At 50.6% G+C, this 19,427-nt stretch overlaps 1 protein-coding gene across 1 annotated transcript; it reads left to right on the top strand.

Annotated features, from left to right (window-relative positions):
- Window positions 1-236: 236 nt before the first annotated feature.
- fam214a (family with sequence similarity 214 member A) lies at window positions 237-19,105 on the top strand. The gene is made up of 12 exons (XM_047041817.1): window positions 237-1,367; window positions 11,947-12,131; window positions 12,305-12,501; window positions 12,893-13,018; window positions 13,132-14,908; window positions 15,157-15,282; window positions 15,885-15,973; window positions 16,515-16,611; window positions 16,701-16,859; window positions 17,011-17,079; window positions 17,588-17,790; window positions 18,095-19,105. The coding sequence occupies exons 1-12, from the start codon at window positions 1,337-1,339 to the stop codon at window positions 18,246-18,248; spliced, it is 3,213 nt and encodes a 1,070-aa protein (XP_046897773.1). The 5' UTR covers window positions 237-1,336; the 3' UTR covers window positions 18,249-19,105.
- The last annotated feature ends 322 nt before the right edge of the window (window positions 19,106-19,427 follow it).

Below are 19,427 nucleotides of genomic sequence, written 5' to 3'. Positions count from 1 at the left end.
CAACCCCACCATCCAATCCTGGCTCAGGCCGTTTTCCCTACGGATGTCCGACTGTATCCTCACCAACTTGCTGTGGGTGCATGTGCCAAGTCAGTAATGGGATGTGTCAGTAATGTTTTGAGGGTTTATCATTGACAAACATGTTGCCAAAAAGTTTAGATATGTTGATAATGTATGGTTGTCATGGCAGCACGTTCACTTGAGGGCTGTTGAGATAGGAAGTGACCAAGAGCTGTTGTTGGGACACGTGACTTGGAGGCTGCACACTGATCTGTTTTGACAAGCAGCGGGGAGGTGAGAGGGGGACAGACTTGAGAGTAGGCTGTAAGAGTTGGTGGCAAAAGCTTTGTGAGCAGTGATGACGAGAATACTCAGCATTACTTTATCGCCGAATTTACATTGGATTGAGTTGGCAAGCTAGTTAACAGTGACTTTGTAGAGTAAACAAGACATCTTTTAGCAAGCTAGCGAGCACTACTAGCTATGCAGGCTGCTGCGGCCAAGTATCGAAGATAGCCAGCTAACTAGTTAGCTAGCATGTTTCTGTAAAAGTTGTGATGGTATGAAGCGGACCAAAAGTGGGGGAGAGGTGGCAACCCAACCTAGCTAGCCTACAGTCATTACTGAATGAAAACCCGGACGATATGTTTTTCATCAACGTCATGCGTTGACATTGTCATTCCAACAGAATGATTCGTTGAACAAGACTCGTCCGTCGTCGTGCAGCGGAGAGTAGGACATTCTGTACCTGCGTGGGGGTTGGGGGGTTTTGACACAAGGTCGTCGTCAACAGATGCCTAGCAAGCTAACTTGGTAGTTATGTTAGCTAGCTAATCATTGTTGAGGAGGCTTGCCACACAGGACGAAGTAGCTAGTTTACAGTCGCTAACATTGCGAGCAATACAATACTGAGAGAGTGATGCTTCGCGAGGTGACTGCCGTGTTTCTTGTGCTAATGCTCGATTTTGAAGTGTATAGTCAGGGTAGCTAGTTTGCTAGTCAGTTTAACTCGTTTTGGCATATTGATTAACAACCCAATTGCGATAGTTAACTGTTCGGTGCAAGCTAGTCTTCGTCCACCAGTTTACAGTACAACCCGATGGACGTGTACAGTGGCGTGCAAACAAAGCAATGCTTTGTTGGATAGGGAGCAATTGGCAGCATAACGGCTTTTCAGCTGGCATTGTTGCTTAATATATTAAGTCAGCAAAATATTTTCTAGGCTTGGGGTCCATACAGAATTGCTGTCAAGGTTGTGTTTGTCGTGTGTCAGCCTTCAAGAAGAAATAACAGACGAAAGACAGAAGTCCCAGCGAGAGACGAGGAAGGCATCCCGATGACACTGGAAAACATGAAACCTGAACGAGGTAAAAGTTTAATTCAACATTAGCTTGCGACATCCTATGTTGTGGTCAGTCTCAATATTTCTGCGTGGAATTGCATTATTGACACCATCACCCTTGGCTCATACTGGTTCAACCATTGGAATCTGATCATTCCCCTGGGAGAGGAATCGGGGACAGCAATGGAGTGATGTAACAGCTGGTTAACTTCATCGCAGCTTTGTCAATAACAAAGCCTAACCCTGAGAGTACAAATTGCCCTGTCAAACATATGAGAAACTTACTATCTTTACAAGTACTTTATATATCATGCTCCAGTATGTCTATGGCATAATATGATTTGAAACAAATCCCCTCAGCTCCAGGAAAGCACAACAGCAGCGACAAACCTGAACAGCTGACTTGCATGCTATGGTCTGAGACAGTGTTCCATTGTGCAATTCTGCTCAGTGTTGTTTAGTGCATCTCTGGCAGGAACTGTCACCAAAACCTGTGAAGCTAAAATTGTAAACACGCAAATAACAGTTTGGGCTGAATATAGGCCTGGACAATTCGCATAAAGGTTTTCCTACACACTATTTCTATTGTCAGCCATTGTACACAATGTACTGGTTTGTTATTGATAGTTAAAAGCTTCCAAACTATGTAAACACTACCTTAGAGCAACAATCATGTACCTTATTGACTTCTGCAATGTCATCAAATCAATCATTTTCAGATGGATTTCTCATGTTTATCAGTCAGTGATTGAACAATAACCCATAGGCACCAGTCTACATGGCAGACCTTTATCCTGTCGATCATACTTAGGGGTCAGGTTTTTTGTGATGAGATTATTTTAATCACCTAGAGGGGGTGGATTAAGGTCATAGCTGTGTTAAAATATGTCTTAAAGTTTGTTCTCAAAGTGTGTCCTGTACAAATTGCACTCGTGCTGTGATCCTGGTAACACGACTCCCTAGCACTGAGAGTAAACATGTACACAGGCTGGGATTTAACCCCTGCCTTGCCTGTGTTTGCACGCACTGCCTTTATATGGAAAGCCATGCTCAGACATCTGGGCTATGTGGCTGGCTGTGCTAAAGGGCACACTGACACTGAACACAGTAATTAAAGCTAGGTAGCATTCTGGGGCCAGTAGTAAACAGTACTGCTTTTTGTTTTAGTATTAGATTGGTGTTGCTTAGTGGCATTTCCCAGCCTTTCCTTCAGCCGATAGAAGCACTTGCGACCGTGGCACCTTGACAAGATCCTGCGAATAAAAGATCATCTGGAGCAGATCCCATTATGACAGCTTGGTGCTCTGTGCTATTGTTATTTGAAAATTTGAACACACTGTTCCTCTCGTGGAAATAGCAGACCGCTCTGTCCAAGACACTCACGCCTTGCCCAGGACTCAAAGAGGGACTTCTACTGGAGCTGCAGCATTGAGGGGATATATTTATGTCGATACGCCAGCCCTGGTGCACAGAGCAGCAGCCGTCTGAGGGCCACATGCTGGACAGTGGAATGAAGACTTGGAAGTGGTGGTGCAGACAAGCCCAGGCATGCGCTGTGTTATGATGCTGCTGTGGCATACTTCAAAGGGAAGATTTGGGTAAGGTAGGTGTCCTATCTGTAATGTTAAATAAAATTGGACATCTTGCCAGAGTTTAGCAGAGGACAGACAGTGGGGTCAGCTAAAGTTGGACCCGTATATGCAAGGCCTCTTTTGTAACCATCATTGCTTAGAACTAACTGAAGTCATCTGACCGGTTTGTTTTTCTGTAGGTTGAAGTGATCAGTGTCTCTTGCAAGTGGAACAAAATGCTCAATCTAGATTAGGACTGTTTTCCTTTTAACCATAAAGCTTAACCAACAGCTTTCACAGTTCTCATAAAGGGTATGGAACTCTCACAGGGTGACGTAAAGGAGTCAAAACCCCAACAGATGAGCTCAGAGTTAGTCAGTCGTACTGGAGTGGAGCCTGTTGGGGAGGCAGGGCTGCCTTGGTTTGCAACAGCAGCCTTGGTGCGCTGGCTTCCGCAGCCTGCTGTTAGTCTGTTTGTTTGGAGGTGGAGGTTTCCTGCCGCAGTCCTATGTGGGAGTATGAGGGGAGATCCACCCCCCCGCATGGTCAAAGTAGACTGTTTAGCTGCCTGCTCAGCCAACAGGGCGAGTAGTAGATCACAGAGTGGACTTTCACTGATCCAACAGGCCAGATTAAATGAACAGACTCTTGCCCTGGCCCCATATGGCACCTGTCCCCACTCTGTCTAAAGAAGTGATTCATACTAAGAGGCACAACAGGTGTTCTCTGTCACACCCCGTTTGTTGTAGCTACGACAACCATGTGTCATCGTCTGCTACGGTCATGTAAGGGTATTTAGTATCGGCCTGATTATTCATGGACTTTTCTGTTGTTCTTTTTAAGCTGTAGCAGACAGTGAAATTATTTAAATTAAATCACATTCTGCTGTAGTTTGAACTTTGCCTTCACCTAGCAAAGATGGCAAAAACATCCCACTCTCCATTGTATGGGTGTTCAGTGAGACCTCAGAGAGCTATTCTAAGGGCGGTATTCCCTGAAATATTTAACACGTTGGTGAAATCCATTATGGGAACTCAGTACAGTCTACACTGGGCCTTGGGAGGTCAATCAACCCTCATCAAATGCTGTGGTAACAGCTTTCACTGTAAATAAACCTAGTGGTTGCACGTGACTCTGCTCCAGTTCACCCCTCTTACCTAACAATGGGGTCTTGGGCAACACACACACATACACAGAGGATGGCTGTCTGATACGTGTTTTGGCTATGGAGGGACATCAACCTGTCCCTGTTTGTCGTCATCTCCTTGACCCCTGTGGTTCCTCACAGCCAATCAGCATCCAGCACCACAGGAACAGGATGAACCATCTGGACCTGTTGGGTTTTTGCTGGTAGGAGGAAGAATTGTCAGGGAGTTCTCCTCTAATTCTGCCCTACATGCAGCTACAGGACTGGCTTGAACTAGAAAAGTGTCCTGCGAACCTTGAATGAATGGGCCCTGAAAGTGACAGGCTAGATTTGTGTGAGCCGTAATGGAGTAGGAGATGAGAACGTCCGCTAAACATTTCAAAAACCGTCACGTTGGTCTCCTAGCTTCGTCTCCCTCCCTTCTCTTACCTTCTTTTCCTCCTCTCCTCCTTCCTTCTCTTCGTGTCAGCTCGGCTGCCAGTGCTCCGTCGGCACGGGGACCGCTCGATCTGTCCTTGGGACTGCGGTCACGGAGTTCAGAGTTCCTAAGAGTCACATCTCATTTGCCTCGCGTTACTGTACTACCTCAGCAGTAACGCCATAGCTACCCCTCTTAGCTGATGCTATCAGGGATAAAGGGAGGAAACGCTTCACATGTAATAGCCTCACCACGCCAGACAGATGTATAGAGAGACGGTGAGCGACTGATTTCTTTTCAAACAAAGGAATCTACGCAACCAGTAGCAGTGTGCGGCCGCCAGTCTGGAATGGCTTGAGGTTGTTTTCACCAGACTCCATGTATCTCTGTCTGCTTAGTTATATAAGCTGAGGACTGGGATCTGGTTTACAAACACACACACCCCTTAGCTTGATTTGTACCTCAAGCCACTACTGCTCTGTCAACTGATACCATCTGAGTAGCAACTCATTAGAAGATGGGTTTTTCACTGTACGAGTATGTCACGGTTGTTTTCATGTTTCCATGATCCCTTTTGAACACGCTGTCCGGTGGTGACCAGCCGTGTTCTCCTCTTGCAGATGAAGCCGCTCAGCGTGGCTGGGAGAACGGCCACCAGACATGGGCCCTGGGCTGTTTGTGTCTGTCTTTTTTTAGCCAAGAGCCAAACTGGTCTGTGGCAAACAGCAAGACGACTGACACACTTGTCAATGCCCTTTTGAGCCATGTTGAGGTTGCTCTGTGTGTGTGTGCGCAGATTTTCAGGGGGAAAAGCTTTGTTTGACTCCATTGTACAACTCACCCCTTGTCCTTCTCCCTCGCTGTGTGTGTATGTACTCAGCGGAGTGGTTATGCATGCACTAAGGAACTAGCCTGTGCTGTTCTCCCAAGCACCCGGTTACGCAATCAGCATTAGTGGGACAATGAGTGTACTTCAGCTCTGACGGCATCCCCATGCCCCATGCCTCAGGCACAACCAGGACCAGTGAAACGCACTGGGGCTCAGAGCTGACAGGACCTGGTCAGGGCCAAGAGGCCTGGTCACGCTAACCCAGGGAGAGGTGGGGGACTGGAGTAGACGGCAAGGCCATATCGTTACGGTACACCATCCCCTTTCCACCGTTCCCTTTCCCTTCAATCGGCTCGTTGCAGCTGATGTGGACTGACTGCATTAGCACCCAATGGCAGCCAACCATGGGTGCTACACTTGAGTTGTGGCTGAGGTATGCATTTATGCAGTGTTGAGCCAATATGTATTTGGCCCTGTGCTAAGAGAAGGGTAAATTGTTGCCTTATTTATAGAACTGTCATATAGCTATAGTAAACATTATGGCGTCTCTCTCAGACTCATAACAAAACATGCTGTTCCTAAACATCCAACAGAATGCATCATAGCTGAGTTGAGAACTTGACCTTGAGCACCACGACTGCCTAAGCCCAAACTTCTGGCCCCAGCGATGAGAACCTATAGTGTAAGAACAATGAAGCGCTGCTTCCCAGAGGAACAGTGTGAACGTTGGGAGCCTAGCTGCTGTGTGTATTATTATTATACAAAAGGGTATTACAGATAAGCTTTTGCACCCTCTGAGACGGCTGTACTTTTTGTCAGCAGTTTGTGTGTGTGTGTGTGTGTGTGTGTGTGTGTGCGATGACTCTAATGTACAGGCTAGGCTACAGGCTGTGAAGGTTCAGTTGCTAATGAGTTTACGATGCCAGGTTTTTGCGTCCGTTGGTCGGTTGTGTGCGTGTTTGTGTCTGATCAAGACAATACAAAGTTCACAGGAGCAGAAGGAGAGTTATTTTCTGCTGGAACAGTACCCATCCTCTCAGCCAATCAGCTACCAGTTCCTGTTGCTATGTGTGCTGTGAATCTGCCCCTTTGTGTGAAGAGAGCAGAGAGGGAAAGAGAGAGAGAGAGAGAGAGAGAGAGAGAGGGGTGGTGCAGTGTGGAAGTTAGGCTCACTCAAACAGGCCTGTGGAGTCTGGATAAATGCTAACAAGTGGGATTGAGAGGAAATGGGAAACGTTGAACATGGGTTGACTTCATATTCCCTCAGTGGCATTTGCTCCAGGCAGCCGAACATAACATCGGAAATTGTTCCTCCCTTTTTGTGTCAACAATATTCTCGCTCTAAAGAGAGGACTTCATATTTAAAAAAAAAGCCATTTTGTTTAAGTTCTTTGGTTCGTAAAAGCAGGGTGATTTACATTCTGTTGCGAGCTTAGAGATGGCTCGTTTGTCTGCCTGTCCATCCATTGTGTCTCGTGTGTTGACTGAGATGCTGGCCGAGCAGGACAGGTGAGCAAATGAACACTGGAGTGATTCACAGGCTGGAAACCAATCCTATCCTATCATTACACTGAAAGGGTTACACTGCTGTTGTGGACAACAAAGCCTCTGCATGATGCACACACACACACAAACACGTCACAGGACATTGACTAATACAGTGGATCATGCAATCCATCAGAGCCTCTTTGCGTTTGAGAAACATTAGCCTCAATTTACTCCACACACACACACACACACATCCCTAGCTCATTCCCACACACACACACACACACACACACACACACACACACACACACACACACACACACACACACACACACACACTGAATGTCCGTGACGGGGACATTAACGTGATATCTGTGTTGCCTTGGCAACCCTTTGTCCCCATGCAAAATGAATGTACTCCTATGTCCAGACACTTAGGTCTGCTTCTCAGAGCTGAAGTGTCTTTGCTGATGTGTTGTATGTCTTTGATTGAGTCCTTGTCTGTTAGGGGATCATCTCAGGAGGCAGCCCATGAGAAAGGTTTGCTGATTCGATAGAGGACATTTGTTTCATAGAACTCACCTTAAACTCTCTCTCTGTTTTCTCTCTCACGCTCTTTCTGCCTCTCTTATTTTCTCTTGCTCAATCTCTCTCTCCCCCCCCCCCCCTCTCTGCAGCAGCTGGGTCGTTGTTTTTGCATCTCATCTCGGTTTTCTGTAGTTGACAGTACTAAGACTATGACCACAGGGCCAGAGTGATGGCTCCAACCAGTGAGTTCTATTCACAAAGGATTTTCACTCAGAGAGAGAAAGAGGGAGGGATTAAAAAGGGAGCCTGTGAAGATGGACAGAGCTGAGAGGCACGGTATACCCTCACCATTGTTGTTCCCCCTTCCTGTGTTCTCTGGGGGCTCTGCTCTGGGCATCACACGGCCTTACAGGCTGCACCATGGGCCTTACAGGCTGCACCACAGGGCCTTACAGGCTGCATCACACAGCCTTACAGGCTGCACCACAGGGCCTTACAGGCTGCATCACAGGGCCTTACAGGCTGCACCACAGGGCCTTACAGGCTGCATCACAGGGCCTTACAGGCTGCATCACAGGGCCTTACAGGCTGCACCACAGGGCCTTACAGGCTGCATCACAGGGCCTTACAGGCTGCACCACAGGGCCTTACAGGCTGCACCACAGGGCCTTACAGGCTGCACCACAGGGCCTTACAGGCTGCATCACAGGGCCTTACAGGCTGCACCACAGGGCCTTACAGGCTGCATCACAGGGCCTTACAGGCTGCACCACAGGGCCTTACAGGCTGCACCACAGGGCCTTACAGGCTGCACCACAGGGCCTTACAGGCTGCATCACAGGGCCTTACAGGCTGCACCACAGGGCCTTACAGGCTGCATCACAGGGCCTTACAGGCTGCACCACAGGGCCTTACAGGCTGCATCACAGGGCCTTACAGGCTGCATCACAGGGCCTTACAGGCTGCACCACAGGGCCTTACAGGCTGCATCACAGGGCCTTACAGGCTGCACCACAGGGCCTTACAGGCTGCACCACAGGGCCTTACAGGCTGCATCACAGGGCCTTACGAGCACCACAGGGCCTTACAGGCTGCATCACAGGGCCTTACGAGCACCACAGGGCCTTACAGGCTGCATCACAGGGCCTTACAGGCTGCATCACAGGGCCTTACAGGCTGCATCACAGGGCCTTACAGGCTGCATCACAGGGCCTTACAGACAGGATCCCAGGGCCTCCTAGCCAGCCATGGTCCTCCTGTGTCCATGTATGATGGTCTGTTGTGGCCTTGTATAAGAGGGGAGTAGGGAGGAGTCAGACAGACATGGTTACCATGCTGTGGCTGGGCTATATTTATCTCGCTGGGGGCTGTAGTAAGGAGATTTAGCATAGAGGAGCTGCTTATTTAATCTTCCTTTCTGCAACTGTGTGTTCATGATTGTGCTAAACCAACATTTCTATGTGACTCTGTTTCACTGTCCCCAGCATGGTGCTGCGCTTAACCTTTCAGTGAGCAGACTGAACAAGATGTACTCTGCCTCTAAACACAGCACGACTGGGTGGGATTTCAATGTTTTGGGTTCCTTGGAAGAGTTAGTGAAATTGAAATGTGTTGTAGACGAGAGAGGGCACCCGTCAGCTGGTTAAGCGTGTCAGACTGGATCCAGGTTGTGTCGTGGGCCTGGCTGATACAGGCGCAGGTCGGACCTGCTTGGCTCCTGTGACCAGTCCCATCTCTGTCTCTCTGGTATCTGGGGAGGAAAACGCACGCATCGCTGTCGTCACCGACCTGGAAGAACGGTGTTGTCAGTAGGGTACATTTTAAGTGCTTTTGTGTAGGTCGCATAAACAAGTCTCCCTCATGACCTGTGTGGTGTTTTGTAACAACCCAAGCTGCCCGGTGGACTCTACTCTGTGTGGAAACCTGATTGTGTTGGAGAAACACTCCAGAGTGCGATCGCGGGGCCAAAGAGGCCAGATTACTGTGCCAGCTTATCTTGTCGCCGTGGGACGCGAAACCACCAGCACAGCGGCTGCGTTTCCTGTCGCAAATCTGATGAGAACATCTATCACTGATTTACATGCAACGCTCTCAAACATGTTGAACGAGTTGTCCTCATTGAATGTCAGGGCCTGGGGGAGAAACCTTGCTTGACTTGTCGTTTGAGCTGCTGTGGATCTGGTTCTACCACAGGTCAGGTAGAGAGCAGCGTGTTTACGCTCGTCTTTGTGATGAAACACCTCTCTCTGCTCTCTCTCTGCGTTTTCCAAAGCACATAACACGACACCAGGTTGGCATGCAAAACCTTGAGGTTACAAGGAGGAGACAGCTGATGAGAGAAGTGTGTCTTTGTGTTTGTCTGTGTGTGTGTGTGTGTGTGTGTGTGTGTGTGTCTGTGTCTGTGTGTGTGTGAGAGAGAACACCAGCTGATATGTGGGCTCATCGCCAGCGCTACTCAATTGCTGCAGCACTATTAATACTTTAGAAGTGCTTGCCCATCTCTACTCTAAATCTGACCTGTTACATAACAACACACAGACGCTGAACAGAGGGCTTGGCAAGAGGGATAGCAGAACACGGACAGTAACATGAGGCAGGGGGTCAGCAGAGGGAGAAGGTGAAGAGAGTCTCTGGGAGGACTCGAGGCACGTCAAGTCTGGTCCTAATGTCCGGGTCACCCCAAAGGTTACTGCCGTCTTTTCAAATGATCGGAGGATAACGAGGTCAGAGGGGAAGGGAGGTCACATTAAACACGGTGCATGGAGACTGAGGCTCCACGTGAAGGAATGTTCCGTTGAGACCCACCGCCCTAGAGAACAGCAGATACCATCAACGTAAACACGGGGCCTCTCAGCCAATCCCATGCAGGGACCCTGACTGGCTCTTTTGTTCTTCCTGCGTGCACGTGTGTCACTTTCCCTTATGGAAAACGGGCCAATCCGACCCCCTGAAACGTATTGCTGCTGTACCCTCTGTCTAAGAAACTCCTTTCTTCTTCTCAGCTCCCTCCGTCATCTTCATGCGGGGCTCCTTTGTGTGTCTTCCTCCACCTCAAACCCTCCCTCTCTCCGCTCAGTCTCTCTCTCAGTCTCTCTCTCTCAGTCTCTCTCTCTCTCTCTCTGTCTCTCTTTGTCTCCCTCCTTACTCCCTCTCCTCCTCCGGAATCTGTTCCCTCCCTCGGGCTGCTCTTCTTCGCCCATCCTCCCGTCCGTCCAGAGTGTTACCTTTAGCCCACATCCCTGGGAGCTTGTAGTCCACAACCAACTAACAGTAAACCCTAATCCTAGCCAGGGCTGTGCTAGGCCAGTGAGCTAGCCAGTCAGAACAGGCAGGGTTTGCACCCCTCCCTCCCCCTCTCCCTTAGCTACAGCTGGCAGCTCCCCCCCGCCCTCCCCTCTCTCTCCCAGCTCTATGTTGTGCTGTTCTCTTTCCACGTGCAGCACACAGCTCAAAGCATGTGGGAGGAGTTCCCTGGAAGAATGTGTGCGTGACTGCCTCAGACACACACACACACAGTCACACACACACACACTGCCTGAAACTGACACAAAGCACTCCCAGTGCACTCACACCCTCAGAGCCAGCTGAGAAAGGCTCTGTTCGGTCTGGGCTAACTGTAACAAGACTGTTTCTATAGTGTGTGTGTGTGTGTGTGTGTGAACAGGCAGCTGGGGGGACTGGGAGTCGTCGTGCATCAGCTGACCTCCTCAGGGTATTCTAAAGCTGTGTCTTAAGGAGGAGCTGTAGTGCAGCCAGGCTTTTTAGCTCCGACACATTTGGTCCTGCTTATACAGCACACTCCATACCATAGGCAAGACATGAATACCCCTCAAAGAAATCAACCTAATTGGCAGTGAATGTGGTTTATAAAACATATGTTGTGCTATTTTTGGCACGTAAGGTTATCGCAAACACTTGGGCATCCGTGTTTGCAGTGACTGGGTCACCCTGTCTCTCCTGCATTGTGCTAACAGACTGACAGATTCCGTGCGCCAAGCTAATTACTCCTCTCTCTGATCCAGTCTGAGGTATTCCTGGGAGGATAGCTCGGCATGTAGAAGAGAATAAGGCTCTATTCTCTCTTGCTGGTGCTGGGTTGCCAGGTTTGCCCCACCCTAACCCCAAAGGCAAACCCTGCCTCAGCTGACCGGATGGTGAAGAACCAGAGCAGTGTTATTTCTGTCCTAAACTGCGGTGGAGGGGGGGCTGGGGCTGTGTGTGAGTGAGTGAGAAAGAGAGAAGTTAGTCTTGCAGTGTGTTACACCACGCCTGAGCTCAGCTGACGTATCAGCGCTAAATTTATCTCCTAACGAGCACAACTGGAAAGGTTTTTCCTCCTCACCCACAAACACAGGCCCATTTTAAAAACCAAACGCACGCGCACACACACACACGCAGGCCTGAAACCCTATATCCAGGCGATGGTCGTGTTTCGTCAGACCATAGCAGAGATGCTGGAAATCTGAGCTTTGCCAGATGGGTAACTTATTTGTGTCCACTGTAGCTTCTCCACTGTAAACGTGTCGGGCCCGAGTGTCCGGTTCTTCGCTCTTCTGTGCTGGCTCCGGTCTGAAAGGTTCCCCTGTGGTTCTAAGCGGTTCTCGTGGGTTCTCCTTTATGCAGACGCGGCCGAGGAGTTCTTCGAGTATGACGCCGAGGAGTTCCTCGTGTTCCTGACTCTGCTCATCACAGAGGGGCGGACTCCAGAATGTTCCGTGAAGGGTAGGACCGAGGGCCTCCACTGCCCCCCCGCCCAGTCCACCCTGCCCCCCCTCCACAAGCATGAGTGCAGCGACAAACTGCCCCAGGTAATACACACACACATCTCATTTACACACGGTCTCCATGCAAACCAGCACCTAGTGGTTTCCAAGCTTACATAAATACACAGACACACACACATACAGACACACAGACAGACACACGTTGATCGTCCTTGTGTGTGTGTGTGTGTGTGTGTGTGTGTGTTTGCCTTGCCCAGTGTCGACAGGCCAGGCGGACCCGCTCAGAGTTGATGTTGCTGTGGAGGAACAGTATTCCCATCATGATTGAGGTCATGCTACTGCCAGACTGCTGCTATGGAGATGAGTGCCCCCCCAGCGACCCCATCAGTGACCCGGCCATCAAACAGGACGCTCTGCTGCTCGAGAGATGGACCCTGCAGCCAGTACCCCGACAGTACGTTCTCTCTCTCTCTCTCTCTCTCTCTCTCTCTCTCTCTCTCTCTCTCTCTCTCTCTCTCTCTCTCTCTCTCTCTCTCTCTCTCTCTTTCTCTCTCTCTCTCTCTCTCTCTCTCTCTCTCTCTCTCTCTCTCTCTCTCTCTCTGTCTCTCTCTGTCTCTCTGTCTATGTCTCTCTGTCTATGTCTCTCTCTCTATGTCTCTCTCTCTTTCTTCTGTATCGCAAACGCTTTTCTTATTAGTTTTTTTTAAGAAGCCAGAATAGCTAAAAGATTTGAGCCAGGATCACTCACGTCGCCGCCTCTTCTTTCTCTCATTTTGTCTCTGATAAATCTCTCTCTCTTTTTGTCCTTGATCTCTCTCTCTCTCTGTGTCTCTCTATCTCTGTAGGAGTGGTGAACGTTTCATCGAGGAGAAGACGTTGCTGCTGGCCGTGCGCTCCTACGTGTTCTTCTCCCAGCTCAGCGCCTGGCTCAGCGCCTCCCACGGTGTCGTCCCCAGGAATGTCCTCTACAGGTAAAACCCACCCTCTCAACACTTCCCTCTTCACTGTCACCCTCTCCACCCTCATGTCCGTCAGTAGCTGGGGTTCCCCCCTGACCCGTCCCCTGTCCCTGTGTCATCTGCAGGGTCAGCGCAGCGGACGAGGAGCTGGTCTGGAAGTTCTCCCAGCCGCCCTCGGAGCATCTCTTCCCCGTCCCTAACGTCTCCCAGAGCGTCGCCCTGCGAGTCCGCGTCCAGTCCCTCCCCCGCCAGACCACCTACCCCACCCTGGCCTGCAGCATCCACACTGCCCTGCCCCCCCTTTACAGCAAGACCCCCACCCTCCACCCCAGCCAGGGCCTGCCCTCACACTTCAGGAGGGGCCAGGACTCCAAAGAGAGTCTGCTTCACAATGCTCATTTCCCCCTTTATAGCAAGAGCTCCAACGCCCTAGGTCTCCCCATCGCTGGGCTCCCCATCGCAAGTTTCCCCATCACCAGTCTCCCCCTCTCTGGTCTCCCTCTCTCTGGTCTCCCCCTCCACAACAAGAGGAGCCAGGAGTCTTCAGACAGCCATGGTCACATGTTTCAGAATGGAGAACTCCCCCAGGTCAACGCCCCGCATCGTCAGGGCTCCCCCCTGTTCTCCCGGCCCTCCCGCTCGCACTCCCCCCTCCCCCCAGGGGGGAAGGCCGTCAGGTGGCTGTACTCTGCCCTCAATGGCCCCTCCGACCCCCCCCACACCGAGGACTACGGTCTGTCGAACGGGGCGGAGACCTCTCGGGGCGGGGGCTCGGAACCGCTGCGGGCCTTCAAGACCCTGTCCTTGACCGACCCACCACGCTGCCCCTCCCCCAGGCCCATCACCACAGAGACCAACCCCCTGATTGGCTCTCTGCTGCAGGAGAGACAGGAAGTGATCGCCCGCATTGCACAGCGCCTCAACTTCTGCGACCCGACTGCGCCGCCCCTGCCGTCTGCCCTCTTTACGCCGGACGCCCCTCCCAAAGCCTTCTGGGGCAGTAGCCATGACGACGCCACTCTCCGAAAGACCAAAGAGGCGGAGGCCCCGCCCCCTGAGCCCGCCGGCCCCGCTCGCCCCTCCCCGCACGACACGCCCGTTCACGACACGCCCCCGGGGAAGCGAGAGACGTCGTCCCCTCGGCCCGCGGCCTGCAGGAGACTGAGGCTGAGTGAGCCCGGGGAGGGGGAGAAGGAGAGAGAGCGCGAGAGAGACCGGGAGAGAGAGAACTCCCTCATCTCCCAGGCCGTGCACGACATCGCCAGGCTCATCCAGGACAGGCTGGGCGTTCCCTCTCTGTCCCCGACGCACAGAGACGGGCGCGGCGGCAGCAGCCCTCTGCGCCACACACACACCCAGACCCTCACGGTCCGCACGTACACACACACCACGCGCACCACTCACAGGACGCCAGACGTCAGCTGTCATCAGAGCAATGGCTTTGCCAATGGCCACGCCCCCGGCCACGCCCCCGGCCACGCCCCCGGCCACGCCCCTGGCCACAGGGACCCAGACGCCACAACCCATGCACCTGTTTGCACAGATAAAGCCAGAACTAACCCGGAGGTAGACCTCTCTGTCCGATCTCAGAACGGCACCTCTGTTACACTTGAAGACCCTCCGATTAGACCCCAGCCCCACTGTTTACAGACCTTCCCCCCAGAGGTGCCCAGAGCCCAGGGCCTCGACCCCTCCGACGCCCCCCGCACCCTCAGAGAGAACGGCCTGAGGACCAGACAGACTTGCACAGACGCCTCCCCGGCCCACACCCAGAACCCCATCAAGCTCCAGGCCCAGAGCCAGTCCACCCCCCTACAGGATGAGAACCAGGCCCCCCCAGGCTCTGGAGCCTCCGGCCCCACCACCCCCACGACCAAAGGCCCCAGCACACCCACTGTCCTGGTGAGTGACACGACACACAGCCCCTCTGTGGCACCCGACTACTGCAGGCAGTGAAGAAATCTAATATCCTAGAGACAGGGTTTTTTTTCCCCCCACACATTGCAAAAGATCAGTCCTTATCATAAAGCAAAGGGTGGACTAGGAGAGGTTAAGTCTAACGATAATCTGTTGAAAACAAATGGGTATCACATGTCGCAGCTTCATCTTTCCTTGACTCTTATCTTTGAATCTGTCTTCCTCTTTGTCAGCGGGCCCACAGCCCCCCCCCCCTGCGGCCGTGCAACAGCTGGAGGAAGCAAAACCGCCACTCACTAGACGCCACGGCAACCAAGGCCTTCCACCCTTGCACTGGCCTACCTCTCCTCTCCAGCCCAGTAAGATACACACCAACACCTCATCTCTTTCTTTGTCCTGTTTCTTTCCATCTACTGTATCTTAATATCCCCCTCTAGCATCCCACTAAGAACCATGACTCACAGTATGTTACTGCGCCATACAGTATGTGCGAGCAGGCTTTATGACTCGTGTCTGTTTACACACACACACACACACACACACACACACACACACACACACACACACACACACACACGCTCTTCAGACAGACCGTCAGGTTTAAAAGCCATGTGACTCATCTGAACCACAACAGCCACAGATCTCTGACTAACTTCCTGTTTCCTGCCTGATGAACCGGCACTGTTAGAGAGCCCTTGGCTCCCAGGCCAAGCCTGTTTTCTGCTTCCCCCCCCTCGCCCCCCTCCACACACACACACACACACACACACACACACACACACACAGACAGAATGTAAACACATGCATTATGACATTATCCATAATATGTCATACAGCAAATACATTGACATTTAGAAATATGACTTTGCATGAAGCAATCAGTTTCCCCTGAATTCCTCCAGTTGTGGTGTGGCTTACGACATGACATGTTTTGTAATGAAGTCGAGTTTGTCTCCGTCAGGTTCCCCAAAGGAGAACCCAGACTGGCTTCTTTGACCTGGATTCTTCTGTGTTCGGCTGTAAAGGTCTGCCCTGGACACATGGAAAAAGGTACGCATGTCAACATATTGGAACATGACCCCCTCTTAGACCCATCACCACCTGAATAGAAACACCCTTAATTAAATATATTCAAATAATGTTCCATGTACCCGACAACGTTTTGGATTAGTCATGGGATTAGATGTTAAGCCTAAAAACAGTAAACACAAATAGGTCAGAGATCACAATGATGTTTACTCATGGATGAGAGGTCAGATATAAGTCCTATAGCAGTCGAGAGAAATGGGCCAGTCCTGTGGTGCTCTGCAGTGGGTTCCCTTCACACTGCCCCCTGCTGGGCTAAAGGTGGTACTGCTATCACCCAAAGACACTGCTCAAAATGGCAGCCTGGACCTGCATCATAAAGAATCAGGGCCAGCCCTTCTATAACAACAAGGTCAAGTTTTCGTTGTGTACAAACGAATTATACGATTACGTATTTGCATTAAACAAAAGCAGTTATGTTAAATGAGGTATGGTGAATGAAGATGACCTTTTGTAGGGGTCGTATGTTATCCCTGATCCAGATGCACTTGTGTTGCCCCCTCAGGGTGTCTCTGAAGAGGGAGGAGGACTCAGAGCAGCATCAGCAGGTCCTCAGTGCCAGCGCTCCACCTGCCAGCCTCAGCCTCCTGGGCAACTTTGAGGTACATGGGACGCACGCCATACGTCTCTAATGCCTCCAGTTGTGGAGCGAAATCAAGTCAATCAAGTGTGTGTGTGTGTGCGTCTCCAGGAGTGTGTGTTGAACCACCGCCTGGAGCCTCTGGGGATGATCGAGGGCTTCACGGCGGAAGTTGGCGCCAGTGGGACCTTCTGCCCCAGTCACATGACCTTTCCTGTGGACGTGTCGTTCTACAGCGTGTCGGAAGACAACGCCCCCTCGCCGTACATGGTGAGACCTTGTCGACCTTTTGTCGGTTTTCCCTTCGATCGGGTCAGAGGGTGCATTTGTGAAGGCGAGCGCGCTTCTGCTCGCTCCGACGACTGGACGTCGTTTCCTGTTTGTGTGACGTTGTTTGCTGTTTGTGTTGTGTTTCTCCCAGGGCGAAATCACCCTGGAGTCCCTGGGTAAAAGGGGCTACCGTGTACCTCCATCAGGAACCATTCAAGTGGTGAGGAAACACCTTATTTGGTTGCTGTACATACGCTTTTGTGCAGGATGCTTTTATGTTCTGAGGAAGACAACAAAGGGCCGGCCGGGCCGTGGGGTCATGCGGTGCATCAGAGTCACCAGCGGGTTGGAGAACAAAGGGACGTGGCTGGGGACGAACACAGGGCAGGGAGACACCTAGTGGGAGAAGGGAGAGATGCAGAGAGACGAGGAATTGAGTGATGTGGAGTTCCAACGGAACCGTTTTGTGTCCTAGTGAAGATTATTAATGTAAATGATAACATTACATTTACATTTAGTCATTTAGCAGACACTCTTATCCAGAGCGACTTACAGTAAGTACAGGGACATTCTCCTCGAGACAAGTAGGCTGAAGTGCCTTGCCCAAGGACACAACGTTATATGCATGACCGGGAATCGAACCGGCAACCTTCTGATTAATAGCCCGATTCCCTAACCGCTCAGCCATCTGACCCCCCATAATCTTTGCTTTCTTTCCCCCCCATTAGACCTTATTTAACCCCAACAAAACCGTGGTGAAGATGTTTGTGGTGGTGTATGACTTGAGGGCCATGCCAGCTGGACACCAGACCTTCCTACGCCAGAGGACTTTCTCCGTTCCCGTCCGCCGTGACGGCTCGCACGCACACGCCAGCAGGAAGCCCCTCCCTCTGGGCCAGGGACGCACGCTGCGCTACCTCGTTCACCTGAGGTGAGACGCTCCACGTAGCTGTCAGCCAAACAGGGCAGCTGTCGGTCGAGACCAAACAGGCTAGAGCAGTTGGGGAGTCGTCGCAACTCAACAAACTTTAAAATCTCCCTATCTCTCTCTCTCCGTCTCTGTCTCTCCTTCTCTCTCTCCTTCTCTGTCTCTCCTTCTCTGTCTCTCCTTCTCTGTCTGTCTCTCTCTCTCCTTCTCTTTCTCTGTCTCTTTCTCTGTCTCTCTCTCTCTCTCTCTGTCTCTCTCTCTGTCTCTCTGTCTCTGTCTTTCTTCCTTTTTTCTGTCTCTCTCTCAGGTTCCAGAGCTCAAAGTCTGGGAAGATCTACCTCCACAGAGACATCCGTCTGCTGTTCTCCAGGAAGTCCATGGAGGTGGACAGTGGTGCTGCCTACGAGCTCCAGTCTTTCACCGAGTCCCCAGCCAACCCGCCCTTCTCCCCCCGCTGCTGAGCCGGGTCCTCCCCTACCAGCACAGGACTACTGAGGCCTAACAACCCACAGGGCCCTGGAGCTAGTGGGAGGTGGCACTGGTACCCACTGAAATGACAACCTGTTCTATAGTGTGCTGCTGTGGGTCAAAGTTGTGAACCCCAGCCCACACATGTTCCCAGTTAGAAGGGGTGAACAGGGTGACATTTTGAGAGCCATCATTAGTTTACTTGCTCTACTATAGGTATACTGGGATATGTGGTTGTATGACTTGTTACAGTTGTTCTTCCCAGGGTCTGTCAAGAGAGGACTGGGAAAGTCTCTGGAGGTGGGACCCCCTTATCCTGTCCAGTCAGACAGCTGTGATAAGAGCAAGGGGGGGGGGGGGGTGGGGGGGGGGGATGCAACAGGAAATGGGGGGAGATTTGGTGCACCTCTGTCCCAGAGAAGTGCTGCTGTTTAACAAGCCCCAAATACAAACATCCTTGGACCACTGAAGAAGACTAGCAAGCAATCAAGCCAGAGAAAATACCAAGTTGACATCAGAAGCGCACTGTGTATTTCCACGATAACTGGAAATGAAAAAATAGTAATATTCTAATACTTTGTTTTTGTACTGTTAAAGAACCACTTTATCGGAAGTGTTGCAATAGAAAGAGAGTAACCTTAGCTTAGTGTTTGTTTATTTACTTTCAACATACCATCAGTTATTTAATATTTAAATTAATATTTCAGTTCTGGCTCATGTGACGTTTGTCATGCTAAGCATTATGATGTAGTGCAAACTCTGTAAATCATAGTATGTATTTTTGACATTAATAATAAGATCTGGAAATATAAATATATCTATATATCTTATAAAGCAATCTTAAAATCTACGTTGTGTTTTTGTGTTTTTATTATAAGCCAGACCCACCATAGTACTCTAATGACACAAAACACCCAACAAGTCCTTGTGCAAGTGACAGACCAGTTTTGAAACATGTAGATATGTCTAAAAAAATTAATAAGCTAAAACTAAAAAGCTAAAACGATTTATGGCATTATAAATATTTATGTTAACCTTCTGATTCGTCAACTATTGATATAGCATGCCATACCCAAAGCGTTAGAGCTCAAATAATGGTGCCTCGTCTTGACGAAATATCAGGAGTAGCAATAAACGATATCAAATAAAGTATGCTTCACATTTATCATTTT

The sequence above is a fragment of the Hypomesus transpacificus genome, chromosome 19 (assembly GCF_021917145.1).
Source record: "Hypomesus transpacificus isolate Combined female chromosome 19, fHypTra1, whole genome shotgun sequence".
Classification (NCBI taxonomy): domain Eukaryota; kingdom Metazoa; phylum Chordata; class Actinopteri; order Osmeriformes; family Osmeridae; genus Hypomesus; species Hypomesus transpacificus.
The sequence above is the reverse complement of the archived record's forward strand: the minus strand, read 5'-3'. Positions and strand labels throughout refer to the sequence as shown.